We start from the raw sequence: 13,328 nt of genomic DNA on the forward strand, positions 1-13,328 counted from the left end.
AAATCTTTAAAAAAAAAAAGTCACATGCTTAACTGACTGAGCCACCAAGGTGCCCCTCAACACTTTTTTTTTTTAAAGATTTTATTTATTTATTTGACACAGAGAGAGAGAGACAGTGAGAGAGGGAAAACAAGCAGGGGCAGTAGGAGAGGGAGAGCAAGGAGCCTGATGTGGGGCTCAATCCCAGGACCCTGGGATCGTGACCTGAGCCGAAGGCAGACACTTAACAACTGAGTCATCCAGGCACCCCTCAATACTTTTCTTTAAATTGATTCACTGTTTTACTTTGATTCATCCTTAGCAAAATATGGGCCTGATATGCTAGTTACATTTAAATAAATAAAAAATAATATATATATATATACATATACAATAAAATACATAACTATTACAATTACAATTTTGAAATGCTCTTTCATCTGCTACTTAGTCAAGCCCTTGGAGGTGTGCTAACTACACTTCAGAAAACACTGGGCAGGTGAAGAACTTAGTAGGAGAATCCTATGACATGCTCATGCCAAGGGAAGACGTTAGGAACTTTAGCCTACTGTATCACAAGGAACTGAGGCCAGCTAATAGGGGTTTGGGTAATACTGATTTAGAGCAATCACCTTATGGGGCCTCTAGTCATGAACCGATGTCCATTCACCTAGACCTAAAATAAAATATCTCCAAAATTCATCACTAGTGGACCTTTGGTTAAACATGATGGATTGAATCCATATGTTTATCTTAGCTAAACTAAATTGATGGGAAAAGAACACACAAAGGTATAATCACACAAAGATGAAGAGACCAGGACAGGAGACGACTGCAGATGATGTCTGCCGACAAAGTTTTACAAAGTTGAAATCAGCATGACTCAGGCCAGCGTGAAATCCAAGTGCCCACAGAGGGACGTAGTGAAGAGGGAGAAAGATGCTGATTTACTCTGCAGCTAGGAATTGGAGGTAGCAGCTACTGCAGAAGGTAGGAGTAAATGTGGGGCTGGAACAAGGGATGCAAGGGACTGTTGGACTCCCAGACGCCCATCACCACCCTATGAAACAAAACCACTGCCTCCTATCTCTACCCTCACTGAAAATGGGAGGTTTATTCTCTGGGAAGATGAATCAGGACCCAAGCACGGTGAGAGGTGTGGTGAGCGTACAGTACTAAATACAGGAGCAAACGGGGCGCCTGGGTGGCTTAGTCGTTGGGCGTCTGCCTTAGGCTCAGGTCATGATCCCAGGGACCTTCCACGGGAAGCCTGCTTCTCCCTCTCCCACTCCCCCTGCTTGTGTTCCCTCTCTCGCTGTCTCTCTCTCTATCAAATAAATAAATAAATTCTTAAAAAAATTAAGTAAGTAAATAAATAAATACAGGAGCAGAAAAGAACATCTGTAAGCTGAACAGAGAACCCCATTCCTGAGGCAGTCCCCAGAAAGCTAGCATCTAGGCTTACATTCCCAGGTAGAAACACTAAGGCACTTTCCCTGGAGGGACTAAATGGCCTCAGAGAAAAGTCCCCCAATACTGACATTTGAAGAGTCCTGGGTAGAAAGCAGGCTTCCTTCCCTCCCCAGTGACCCCTAGAAAGCCCTCTACCTGACAGGCCTGCCTCTGCACATTAAGCTTTGAATCTGCTCTCAAGTATCTCACTCAATACAAGGGCTAGCTGAGGGGTTTTATAGTTCTTTCACTGTCTGGAGGAGAAATAGCCCCAGGAGGGTTAGAAGACCAAGCAAACTGCAGACTATAGTGAGGTTTTCCAGAAAAGACCAAAAAGTTGGTCAATGCCAAGCGAAGTCAGTCAGAGAAAGACAAATACCATATGATTTCACTCATATGTGGAATTTAAAGAAACAAAACAGACAAGCAAAGGGAAAAAAGAGAGAAAGAGGCAAACCAAGAAACAGACTCTTCACTATAGAGAGCAAACTGATGGTCACCAGAGGGGAGGTTGGTGGAGGGATGGGGGAAATAGCTGATGGGGATTAAGGAGGGCACTTGTCGTGGTGAGCACAGGGTGACAGATAGAATTGTTGAATCACTATATTGTACACCTGAAACTAAATAGCACTGTATGTTAACTGGAATTAAAAACCTGAAAAAAAAAAAAAAAGTTGGTTCTAGTCTCCTGCCTGGCTGCAGTGCTGGACTTCTATTTGCCCTGCCGGGCCACTCTCCTCTTCCCCAACCCTGCTCTGGGCTCTGGGGGACTGAATGAACCACACAGCAGTGGTGTCCCATGCCCTCTGCCTCTCCCTTCCCTGGAGGAGACTGGGAGAGAGGGAGGGGTAGACCTTCTCCCCACGGGACCATGGGTGGGCTGTGACCCTTAACTCCTGTCTCTTCTCTCCTGGAAGCACTCCTTTCCATCACCTAATCAGGCCTAGGCCTGGTAGCCTGGGGTACAGCACTCTTCCTACGGTTTCTCTATACTCTGCCCACATCTTTGTAAATAGTCCCTTTATTCATCTCCTCAAATTCCCCAATTTGAGTGTGCCATTCTTTTCCTGCCAGGACCGTGACTGAGGCACGAAACAATATTTACATAATCAAAATGTAAACACTACTGATTATCAAAAAGCTGTGAAATAACTATATTGGGATGGAGAGAGGGAAATGGGAAAAATGATATAAGAACACTAAATCCTCTACTACCAAAACAGAAAGTCAGCGGATAGTAAAATTGATAAATTAAGAAAGAATGGTAAATAAATGAAAGGACTTGAAAGTGATCGATTCTGTGAAGAGGGAATAAGGAGCAGGGAGCAGTGGGTTGGTGGCTATGTTTTATGCCTTGTAGTGCTTTTGGCTTTTTAAAATTACAAGCAGGTTGAGGTGCCTGGCTGGCTCAACTGGAAGAGTACACGACTCTTGATCTCAGGATGGGATGTAGAGATTACTTAAATTAAAAAAATTAAAAAAAAACTTTAGGGCGCCTGGGTGGCTCAGTTGGTTAAGCGACTGCCTTCGGCTCAGGTCATGATCCTGGAGTCCCGGGATCGAGTCCCGCGTCGGGCTCCCTGCTCGGCAGGGAGTCTGCTTCTCCCTCTGACCCTCCTCCCTCTCATGCTCTCTGTCTCTCATTCTCTCTGTCTCAAATAAATGAATAAAATCTTAAAAAAAAACAAAAAAAAAAAACAAAAAAAAAACTTTAAAAAATAAAATAAAATTATGAGCAGGTATACATACCCTTGCTAGAAAACACAATTTTTAAAAGGTCCAGTGTCAGGAGAACACAGGACAGCAGATGGCCCTTTTATTCTTTTGAGGACCTAGCACATAAAGGATGCTTAGTGGTACCAACAGCAGAGTTCAAGCATGCGTGGCTCTCCCTAGCAGCTTTAGCTCCAAGAATCTGTCCCCTTCATTGCACGTCGGGAGAAAGAAGCAGTCTCTCAGCTTTAGAGCCATCTGTGCTTGTCAGTGCGTGGCCTGACGGAAATAAAATAGCTCTCCCTCACTCCATTATTTATAGCAGGTAGAAGAGAAAGTTCCAGCCTGCCCTGAGCAGGGTGGGGAGACAGGGGCCAATCACTTGCAGCTGCATAGATTTTACATTCAAGAACTGCATTTGAATCAGCTCTCTGCTCCCAAGTTTGGAGTCAGGGCCTTTAGGAAAGTTGTTTTACCTTTCTGAGCCTTGGTTTATTCTTAAGTAAGCCTGCTGAGGGCCGGATCTATTTTACCCATCATCTAGGACAGTGCCTTTTCACGACTGGAGACTTTATAAGGTGGGGACTGTGGACTGACACATAATAGGAGCTGGGTAAAGAATTGTTGAATGAATCCTAAGGATTAAATAAGAATATACTTATGCATGGCAAATATTTGGCAAATAGACCTAACAGGTTTCAGTATCTTTCCTTTATTTTCTGCCTCAGCTGCCTATCATTGTTAATATTGTATACTGGCTAGAGTCAATAAGCTTTGAGATGAAGCCTGATGATGATGATGATGATGAAGAAGATGATGATGATGATGAAGATAAATGACAGGAAGAACATTTATTGCTTAGTTTGTGCCAAGCACTATTCTAAGCACTTACATTTATTAGCTCATTTAACTACAATAAATCTACAAGTACTACTAGTATGCTCATTTTACAAATGAGAACACAGGCACGAAGAGACTAAGTAATCACACCACTAGTAAGTGGCAGGGCTGAAATCTGAACCCAGGCAGCTAAACTGTACAGCTTGAGTGCTTAATCCCATGTTAGATTTTTACCAATGCATTCATGTAACACAGAAACTGGATCACTATTATGTTTTTAAAGAAATTCGTTCTTGCTGGGGTGCTGGGTGGCACCCCAGTTGGTTAAGCGTCTGCCTTCGGCTCAGGTTGTGATCCCGGAGTCCTGGGATCGAGTCCCGCATCGGGCTCCCTGCTCAGGGTGGAGCCTGCTTCTCCCTCTCCCTCTGCCTGCCGCTCCCCCTGCTCGTGCTCTCTCTGTCTCTCAAATAAATAAATAAGTAAAATCTAAAAAAAAGAAAAGAAAAGAAAAGAAACTCTTTGCACCTACTGAATCAAGTTTCAAGGTTGCTCTCCTGGTAACTTTTTCTTTTACCTCAAGTTTGGGCCCAACCTCTTTTTATTTTCATTTTATGATTCTTAGTATGTTAAGGAGTCCTCTTCTATAACTGTCATGAAGCCCAGGCTGGGTGCTCGTGATGAGTGCTAGAGGCAAGTACACCCCGCTCTGGGTGTGGATGAGGCAGATAGCAATCCCAAACCACAGACAGGTTGGGACCTGCGCAGGCCTCCATCTCAACTTTTATTTTAAAGAAAAAGGCTTAGCAAGCAGTTAAAAGGTAAGAGGATGTGCTGCTTCCCTTCCACTCACACACAAACACAGAAATCCTTTTTTCCCTATCAAGCAATATGAAGTGAAACACTAATTTCGAATGCATTTCGGATTCTAATTTATAGTATCCTTTCATTTGCAGCTGTTCTTTGACCTGTATTTACATATTACACCTTAGGCAAGAACACAGAAACCTCTTCCTCATGTTTCCTAATGAGTGGAAAGAATTTATTTTATAAATACGGCAACTGAGGGCGCTGGGGTGGCTCAGTCGGTTAAGCGTCTGCCTTCCTTCGGCTCAGGTCATGATCCCAGGGTCCTGGAATCGAGCCCCACATCGGGCTCTCTGCTCTGCGGGAAGCCTGCTTCTCCCTCTCCCACTCCCCCTGCTTGTGTTCCCTCTCTCGCTGTGTCTCTCTCTGTCAAATAAATAAATAAAATCTTTAAAAATAAATAAATAAATAAGTAAATACTGCAATTGAAGTATGAAATAAGTCATAAGCAATTCTATATATAAAAAAGTTCCTAATTTGGAAAATGCAGGATACCACACAAAAAGTGACTTTTGAAGATGAGCCATGAAGATCAGATGCAGGCAATATTTTGGGGGATAAAAGTACAGAAGAAAGCACTTTTACCGTTGTTTGGAGGATTTTTCTTCCTTAAAAGGTCTGCAACAATGAAGTCAAGCCACTATGTGGCTCAGTGAAAACCCCTGTCGGCACTAAGGACAGTAAACGCTCACACAGCATCACCATGTGCTGGACTCTGCTCCAAGGTCCTTAAAGGCTTTGTCACAATGTTATGATATTCCATCACAATAACCTTACCAATAAAGTACTACTATAATGCCCATTTTATAGATGAAAAAATGGAGGCACAGATTAAATTGTTCAAGGTCACACAGCCAGTGATGCTATTCGAACCCAAAAAGCCCTGCTAGAATATGTCTCTATTGCTCAAGAGTCTGCAATCAATCCCAGTTAGGCATACGGGAACACTCTTTTTCTCTACTCCCTGTATCTGTGGATGTAAATGTTCTTGGTGATAAGGATCTGATTGTACACGTAAGGTCCAAGCAATTTTTATATTCAGGCCAGCCTGTTCTTATGGATAACCAGGTACTAGAAACAGTACACTAATGGACAGGACCAAAATTTACAAAAATCTGGCTTACAGAAATAGGACCATAAATGGATTCTCTAAGGAGATGAGACCCATTATGGAGGTTTATCTTAAAGGTCATGAATGTATGCACAGACATCTCTTGCCACAAAAACTCGGGTTGTAGATTAGAAAATTTTTTTTTTTTAGATTTATTTATTCTAGAGAGAGAGAGAGTACACACGTACACATGGGAGGGGAAGGGGCAGAGGGAGGAGAGAGAGAATCTCAAGCAGACTCAGCACTGAGCGTGGAGCTCAAATGGGGCTCCATCTCACAACCCTGAGATCATGACCTGAGCCTAAATCAAGAGTCGGACGCTTAAGCAACTGAGCCACCCAGGCTCCCCTCGGTGCATTTTCTTATGGGCATTTCTCTATGCACTCAAAATTAATTTTTTGGGGGGGCACCTGAGTGTGACTTTGGCTCAGGTGACTTTGGCTCAGGTCATGATTTTAGGGTCCTGGGATCAAGCCCCATGTTGGGCTCCCTGCTCAGTGTGGAGTCTTTCCTGTTCCTCTGCCCCCTCTGCCCCCTCTACCCTGCCTGTGCTCTCTCTCTTTCAAATAAATAAAATCTTTTTTAAAAAAAGAAAGAGGGACGCCTGGGTGGTTCAGTCGGTTAAGTGTCTACCTTTGGCTCAGGTCATGATCCCAGGGTCTTGGGATTGAGCCCTGCATTGGGGGGGGGGGGGCCCTGCTCAGCAGGGAGTCTGCTTCTCCCTGTCCCTCTCCCCCTGCTCATGCTGTCAAATAAATAAATAAAAAAAAAAAAAGAAAATGCACGGAGCATTACCTCAGCAGATTGAGATTTGGTGGTAAGGGTGCAGAACCACCTTCTATTTTATATACTTCAATACTATTCAACCCTAAATAATTATACTTTCATAATAATTTTTAAAATGGACACCAATGGTAACGATCTTATAGGTCATTCACTTTTCACAGCTCTGTTCACCACAGTTAGCTACTAGAATCAGAGAAATAAATCTGAGTAATAAAGGACTTTGAACTCTAACACCTAGTGAACCTGAATTTGACACTTGATGAGAGGGTAAGTCCAGTGAGGTTAAGTGCAGACGTTTTAGTAATTGTAACTAGTGTATAGTTGAATCTTGTTTTTTAATCCAATCTGACAAAATCTTTGTCTTTTAAAAAAATTTTTATTTATTATTATTTTTTTTCCCTAGGCAAAGAACTTTATTAACCCTGTTTTAAACTTTATTCCCAGGTTTCTTCAGCTTAATTAGCTGCAAAGAATGAATTGTGTATAAGCAAAAACTGAAAAGAGCTGCAGTGTCCAAGGGGCTTGGGCTTAAAAATAATAGAGATCTAGATTTTACCAGATCCATGAACAAAATTTTAAAAAGCAGTCATAATATAAAATAGCAGCTCCCAGTAACTTCTTCAGGTTTTATCTTCTTCAGAAGTTGACTCAATTCAGTTTGCTTCATTCTCAGAAGCTTCATCAAAATTCTCCACAAGATCTGGAACTTCATCATCATCCTCTTTTTCGGTAGCAAGTGGTGCTTTTCCATCCACAGATTGTTTGGGCAGAGCTTCAGCCAGTCTTCTTAAACTAGTCAGACTGCCTGCATCGAGTTGGTTTAAGATACTGGGTGGCATTTCTGTCAGCTGCTCTGTCTCAGTGTGGCTGGGAATGGTGAAAGCGTTCGCGGCCAGCAATGCCTGAACTTTGGGGTTGTTAAGGTGGATCACTGGTCCTTGGTTTGTGAACCTATTCACCTCTTCAATTCCACAGATATCGTTTACCCCTAACTTCTTTAAGGAGAACTGAAGTTTTTTTTATCATCTGCTGTAGCCGTTCTGTGAACCACCTTCTTCTTTCGGCAAGCAGTTCCTTTCCCACCAGTGCGCACTTGTGCTTGCAGTTTGGCGAGTTTCTCCTGGTTCATGATAGTTTCTTTCATCTTGTTGGAGCGTAAATGGGACCTCCCGGGGGAATAGGGTTGGCGCTCAGGAGGTCTCGGGCGGACCAGCTGAGATTAGGGGCACACACGTGGGGACCCAAGACGGCAGCCAAAATCTTTGTCTTTTAAAGTACTGTTTACATTTAATGTAATTGCTTATAGGTTGGGTTTAAGTACTATCGTGCTATTTGTTTACTTCTATGACTACAGAAGAGTTTTATTTTTTATTTATTTTTTTTGTAAAGATTTTATATATTTATTTATTTGAGAGAGAGAGAGAAACAGCATGAGAGGGGAGAGGGTCAGAGGGAGAAGCAGGCTCCCCGCCGAGCCGGGAGCCCGATGTGGGACTCGATCCCAGGACGCCGGGACCATGACCTGAGCCGAAGGCAGTCGCTTAACCAACTGAGCCACCCAGGGGCCCCAGAAGAGTGATATTTAAATTTAAGCCAGGATTTATCTTCAACTTCAGTCCATTTCTAGTATCAGTCATCCCAATAAACAAAGCAAGTTGCTAGGTGGCCAGAGAGAGTGTTTCTCAGGTTGTACTTAGTGGATTATTGGGGGGGCAGTGAGAGGAGCTGGATCTGAGGCTCTACCTCAACAGGTGCAATTCCACGTTTGTCGCGTGTATTAGGAACTCTATGAAAGACGATGGAAACAGGATCCTTTGGTTTCAAAGCTGGAATTCTAAAGTCTTTTCAGTGACTTTAATATCCCCAAGCAAGAACACAGACTGCAAACTGAGGCTGAGCACCCCTGAGCCAGGTTCTAGGCAATGCCCCAACTCTGGACAGTTTAAGAGCTAAAAATAACGAAGATTCCCTTGGCCTCAGGAACTGGGAGAACAGCTGAGTCTTCAAGAAGCTAAACTGGGAAAGGGCAGAGGTAACACACTGAGGAATCCTGTGCAAGTCTTGACACTGGAAACAGCAAATCTAAGTTTAAAACAGGCAGCTTTCCATCCCAGGGCCACTGCTGGCTCCAGATGGTATATATACTGACTGGAAATCACTTTCTGGATTAAACTCCCTCCCCACCCCCAGAGGAGTAGGCTACATTTCTATTGCTAGTACAGATGTAAGAGCATTCTTTAGTTTTCCAAACTGAAGTGGGCATCACAACATAGCTATTCATTTTGTAGTGTTTAAGTCCAAAGCAGACTAGCACTACTTTCTGCTTCTTTCCACGAGAAACTCATTCTCCTAAGACAGGATGAGCGTTTTTTTTTTTTTTTCTTTTAAATTAAGATTTTACTTGGCAGAGAGAGACACAGCAAGAGAGGGAACACAAGCAGGGGGAGTGGGAGAGGGAGAAGCAGGCTTCCCGCCCGAGGAGGGAGCCCGATGTGTGGTTTGATCCCAGGACCCTGGGATCATGACCCATGCCAAAGGCAGAGGCTTAACGATTGAACCACCCAGGCGCCCCTAGGATGTGCTTTCATTATTACATTCTGCAGCCCTCTAGGCTAATGGGACCCATTAGTCAGACTAACTCTATACTGTGATTTGATATAAAAGCAACACAGAATAGAATCAGAGATAGGAATAAAAGGGCAGTCACAAGAGAAACTAGCTGGGGCGCCTGGGTGGCTGTCAGTTAAGCATCTGCCTTCCGCTCAGGTCATGATTCCGGAACCGATCGCATCAGGCTCCCTGCTCAGCAATGAGTCTGCTTCTCTCTCTCCCTCTGCCCCTCTGCCTACTTGTGTTTGTTCTTTCTCTATCTCAATCTCTCATATAAACAAATAAAATCTTAAAAAAAAAAACAAAAAAAAACTAGCCAATGGAGGCGCGAGTTGGGGAATAAAAGCTTCCAACTTCACAAGGATCTTACCCTAAGGGACTGCAAACCTTAGCAGTTTGGGGTAAATCCCAGCTCTGCCACTTACTGGCTATGTGAATCTGGGTAAATCACTTAACATCTAAACCATTTCTAATTTGTAAAATTATCTGTTGAACCTACCCACTTCACTGGTTATTGTGAGAATGAAGTTAGATAGTCCTGTGAGACTTGGTCACATATCTTAAGAATATCTTTACTCATCCCCTCCTATTTACCAGAACTCCACTTTAATTTGGACCTAGTTTCCAGTCTGGATTGTTCCAAAAGCCTTTTAGGGGTTTGGCCTTCCTAACTGCCAGACTTTTTATCAAAAACAACCAACCAACCAACCCTCATAAAAACAACTTCCTCAAAATTTTCTCTGACATAACCCATGCCTAAAGGGTAAGGTCTCAATTTCTTACCTTGGCATACAAAGCCATTCACAACCTGAATTACACTGATTTTCTCAGTCATTTACTTGTCATTCCCAACCCTCTAATCTAACACACTGGGGTCTTTTTCCCAGCCCTCGCACCTTCATCATGCTTTTCCCTCTTCAACCTGCAAGGCTTAGCTAAAATATTACCTCTTTAGTAAAGCCTACCCAGTTCCCCAAAATGATTTCTTTCTTCAGTCTCCATTACACTGATCACTTAATCTTTAACAGAGCACTTGTTTACACCTGCCTTTCCCAACAGACATACTCTTCTACCTACTCCATTGCTACTGCTTAGAGTAGCTGTAGGATAAGACACTTGAAGAGCACTTTGTACAACAGTAAGGTGTAAGAGATTACACTATTCCTCTACTGATCTAAAGGAGAAATGGGAAGACTGAAGCCCCTTTTCTTTTTACCAGTTCAAAGTTTTGGCCTGTTGTAGCCATTATATGAAAGATGATCAGGGGGCGCCTGGGTGGCTCAGTTGGTTAAGCGACTGCCTTCAGCTCAGGTCACGATCCTGGAGTCCCCGGATCGAGTCCCGCATCGGGCTCCCTGCTCGGTGGGGAGCCTGCTTCTCCCTCTGACCCTCCCCCCTCTCATGTGCTCTCTCTCTCAAATAAATAAATAAAATCTTTAAAAAAAAAATAAAAAAAAAAAGAAAGATGATCAGGGTTTTCAGTTATGCAATCAATCAGTCACAAGGATGGAAGGTATAGCATATGCAATATGGTCAATGGTACTGTAATAAATGGTGATAGATGGTAGCTACACTTGTGAACATACAGCATAACATGTAGAGCTGCTGAATCACTATGTTGTATACCTGAAACGCAGATAACATTGTATGTCAACTATACTTCAATAAAAAAATTTTAAGAAGAAAAAAAGGAACGACAACCAGCTTGTACAATGGCTTTAAAAAAGAATGAGTGGCCCACCCAAGTAAATATAACACATGAGAAACCACAAGATGTCTTAACAGTTAAAAGAGTATGTATAAAAAGTTTTACTTTTTTCTGTAATTTTTAATATAAGACATCTATAAAGTTTTAGATAAACAGTAAATTTGATCCTGTTAGGAACAAAATATGGCATAATTCCAGAAACAAGAAAGTACTTTTTTTTTTTTTTTTTTTTGCATTTAGGCTTTTCAGTCACTATGCAATGATTATCGATTCGCCAAGGACAATAACAGTCAGATACTGGAGAAAAGGAGATATGAGAAACATCTTTTATTTTTTTCTAAAGAGGTGAAAATAAGTAAGATTTCTTATATTTTTCACTCGTAAGATTTTTTAAACTCTTAAAAATGCAATTTCCTCTTTTCAAAGCACATGCCATCTTAAAAAAAAAAATCTTAGCAATGTACATTTGCACTCAAAGAAAAACATGCAGCGCCATTGTCTTCTGACAAAATTCTGCATAAAAAAACCCCACGCAACTTTCTGCAAGTATGTTCCCTCTTAATCTTTTAGGGACTCCAAACCACAAACATTCAGTGCAACATTTATTGTTTCTTATTTCCGTAGGAAACACAGGACCAATGATGTCTTCTGACTATAACTGTTTCCTGATGGTTGAGCAACAGTCTCCTTCTGCTTTACTTTAAAGTACTCTCTTAACTTGCTGATGTAAGGTACAACTAGAATTCAGTACAGCTTGAGGATCCAAGTGGAGGATGGAGGAGAAATACTTAAGGTGTACCCTGTGCCATAAACTTAGGAAAAAAATTTACAAAGAAAAAACAAAAACCTCAGATTTTATCAATGCACCCTTTTAAAAAGTTTTTTTTTTTAATTTCTGAAAGCAGCTTAATGTGAATCAAAAGCAGTTCCTGAGTAACTGCAGTAAACAGTGTCTCTTTAAAATATATATGTGTATATGTATATATGTGTATATACACGTATACATATATATATATATACCTGCAACTTAGCTCATTTTGGTTCTGCCTTAATTTACCTCCCCAGCTTTGAGTTTAGTCACAGTTCCTTTCCTTTCAGTTCACAATGTGCAAGTACAACAGCACCAGCTCCAAGAGCTGGCATGGGGCAGATGTTTGTCACTTCTGGGTGATCATTGGCATGTCTCAGGCCAGGTTTCCAGAGTCACTGCAGGTCACAGTTCTCTTAATTTCACAGAGCCTGCGAGAGCCACAGATACTTCACGTTTTCTTCATCAGACGCCGCGACTGCCACTTGTGGAGCTTGTTGTAGGCCGTCTGCAGCATCTCTTCAATGTGACTTACCAACTGAAAAACAGAGCCAGACACTTAAGCAATAACTGGGCAAAGGCTGGGGAAGCTAATGCTTCTGATCCAGATCTGGCACATACTTCAGAGTGCAGTTTCCAGAGTGCAGTTTCCAAGCTCAGTTGTATTACCCCCGTGAGGCAACCTGTAAACCCTCTGTGAAGGTATTTTCAGACACAATTTGTATAAAAGGTAAGAGATGGTGGGACAGCGGCTGGAAATTCGCCTGCTCTGTCTGGGTTGGAGTGTCTTCCCTGTCATTAACCAGCAACAGGACAACATGGAAGTTGAAATTGGGCTCTAGGCCTCAGTTTCTTCTGTCAAACGAAGGAGGTGTACTAAACTGATGATTTCTAGATTTAAACATTAGTCTGTCAACTAAGGCCAGTATGGTGGCATTAACATTTTATAGAGCTTGTGAAAAAATGCCTTACTCTCCTGAAGATTCTGATGTAGCAGGTCTGGGATGAGATCTGGAATCTCTAATGTTCAAAAGCTCCTGTAGCTAATTCTGCTGCATAGCCAATCTTGTGAAGCACTTTCCTAAATTTTTATTTTATTTTATTATTTTTTAAATTTATTTATTTGACAGAGAGACACAGCAAGAGATGGAACACAAGCAGGGGGAGTGGGAGAGGGAGAAGCAGGCTTCCTGCTGAGCAGGGAGCCTGATGTGGGGCTCAATCCCAGGACCCCGGGTTCATGACCTGAGCCGAAGGCAGACACTTAACGACTGAGCCACCCAGGCGCCTCCCCCCCCTTTTTAAAAGATTTTATTTAGCAGTTTCCTAAGTTTTTAATGGAGTTTTCCAGCTCCAATGTTATGGAATTTCAATTTAACTCAGTAGATTAAAGAAAATCTAAATGGTGTTAATGCTTCACATAAGTACTATGTTATACCTTAGGTAAGGACTACATA

General features: G+C 42.2%; 1 protein-coding gene across 2 annotated transcripts in view; it reads right to left on the reverse strand.

Moving 5' to 3' along the window:
- Positions 1 to 11,375: 11,375 nt before the first annotated feature.
- Positions 11,376 to 13,328, reverse strand: part of GTF2H1 (general transcription factor IIH subunit 1) — a 38,449-nt gene continuing 36,496 nt past the window's right edge. For both annotated transcript variants that reach the window (XM_081798488.1, XM_081798487.1), the window contains one exon: positions 11,376 to 12,409. In XM_081798488.1, the coding sequence (XP_081654614.1) occupies positions 12,323 to 12,409 (87 nt within the window). In that variant the 3' untranslated portion in view covers positions 11,376 to 12,322. The remainder of the gene's footprint in view (positions 12,410 to 13,328) is intronic.

The sequence above is a fragment of the Leptonychotes weddellii genome, chromosome 11, assembly GCF_054177405.1.
Source record: "Leptonychotes weddellii isolate Sample4059 chromosome 11, ASM5417740v2, whole genome shotgun sequence".
Taxonomy (NCBI): domain Eukaryota; kingdom Metazoa; phylum Chordata; class Mammalia; order Carnivora; family Phocidae; genus Leptonychotes; species Leptonychotes weddellii.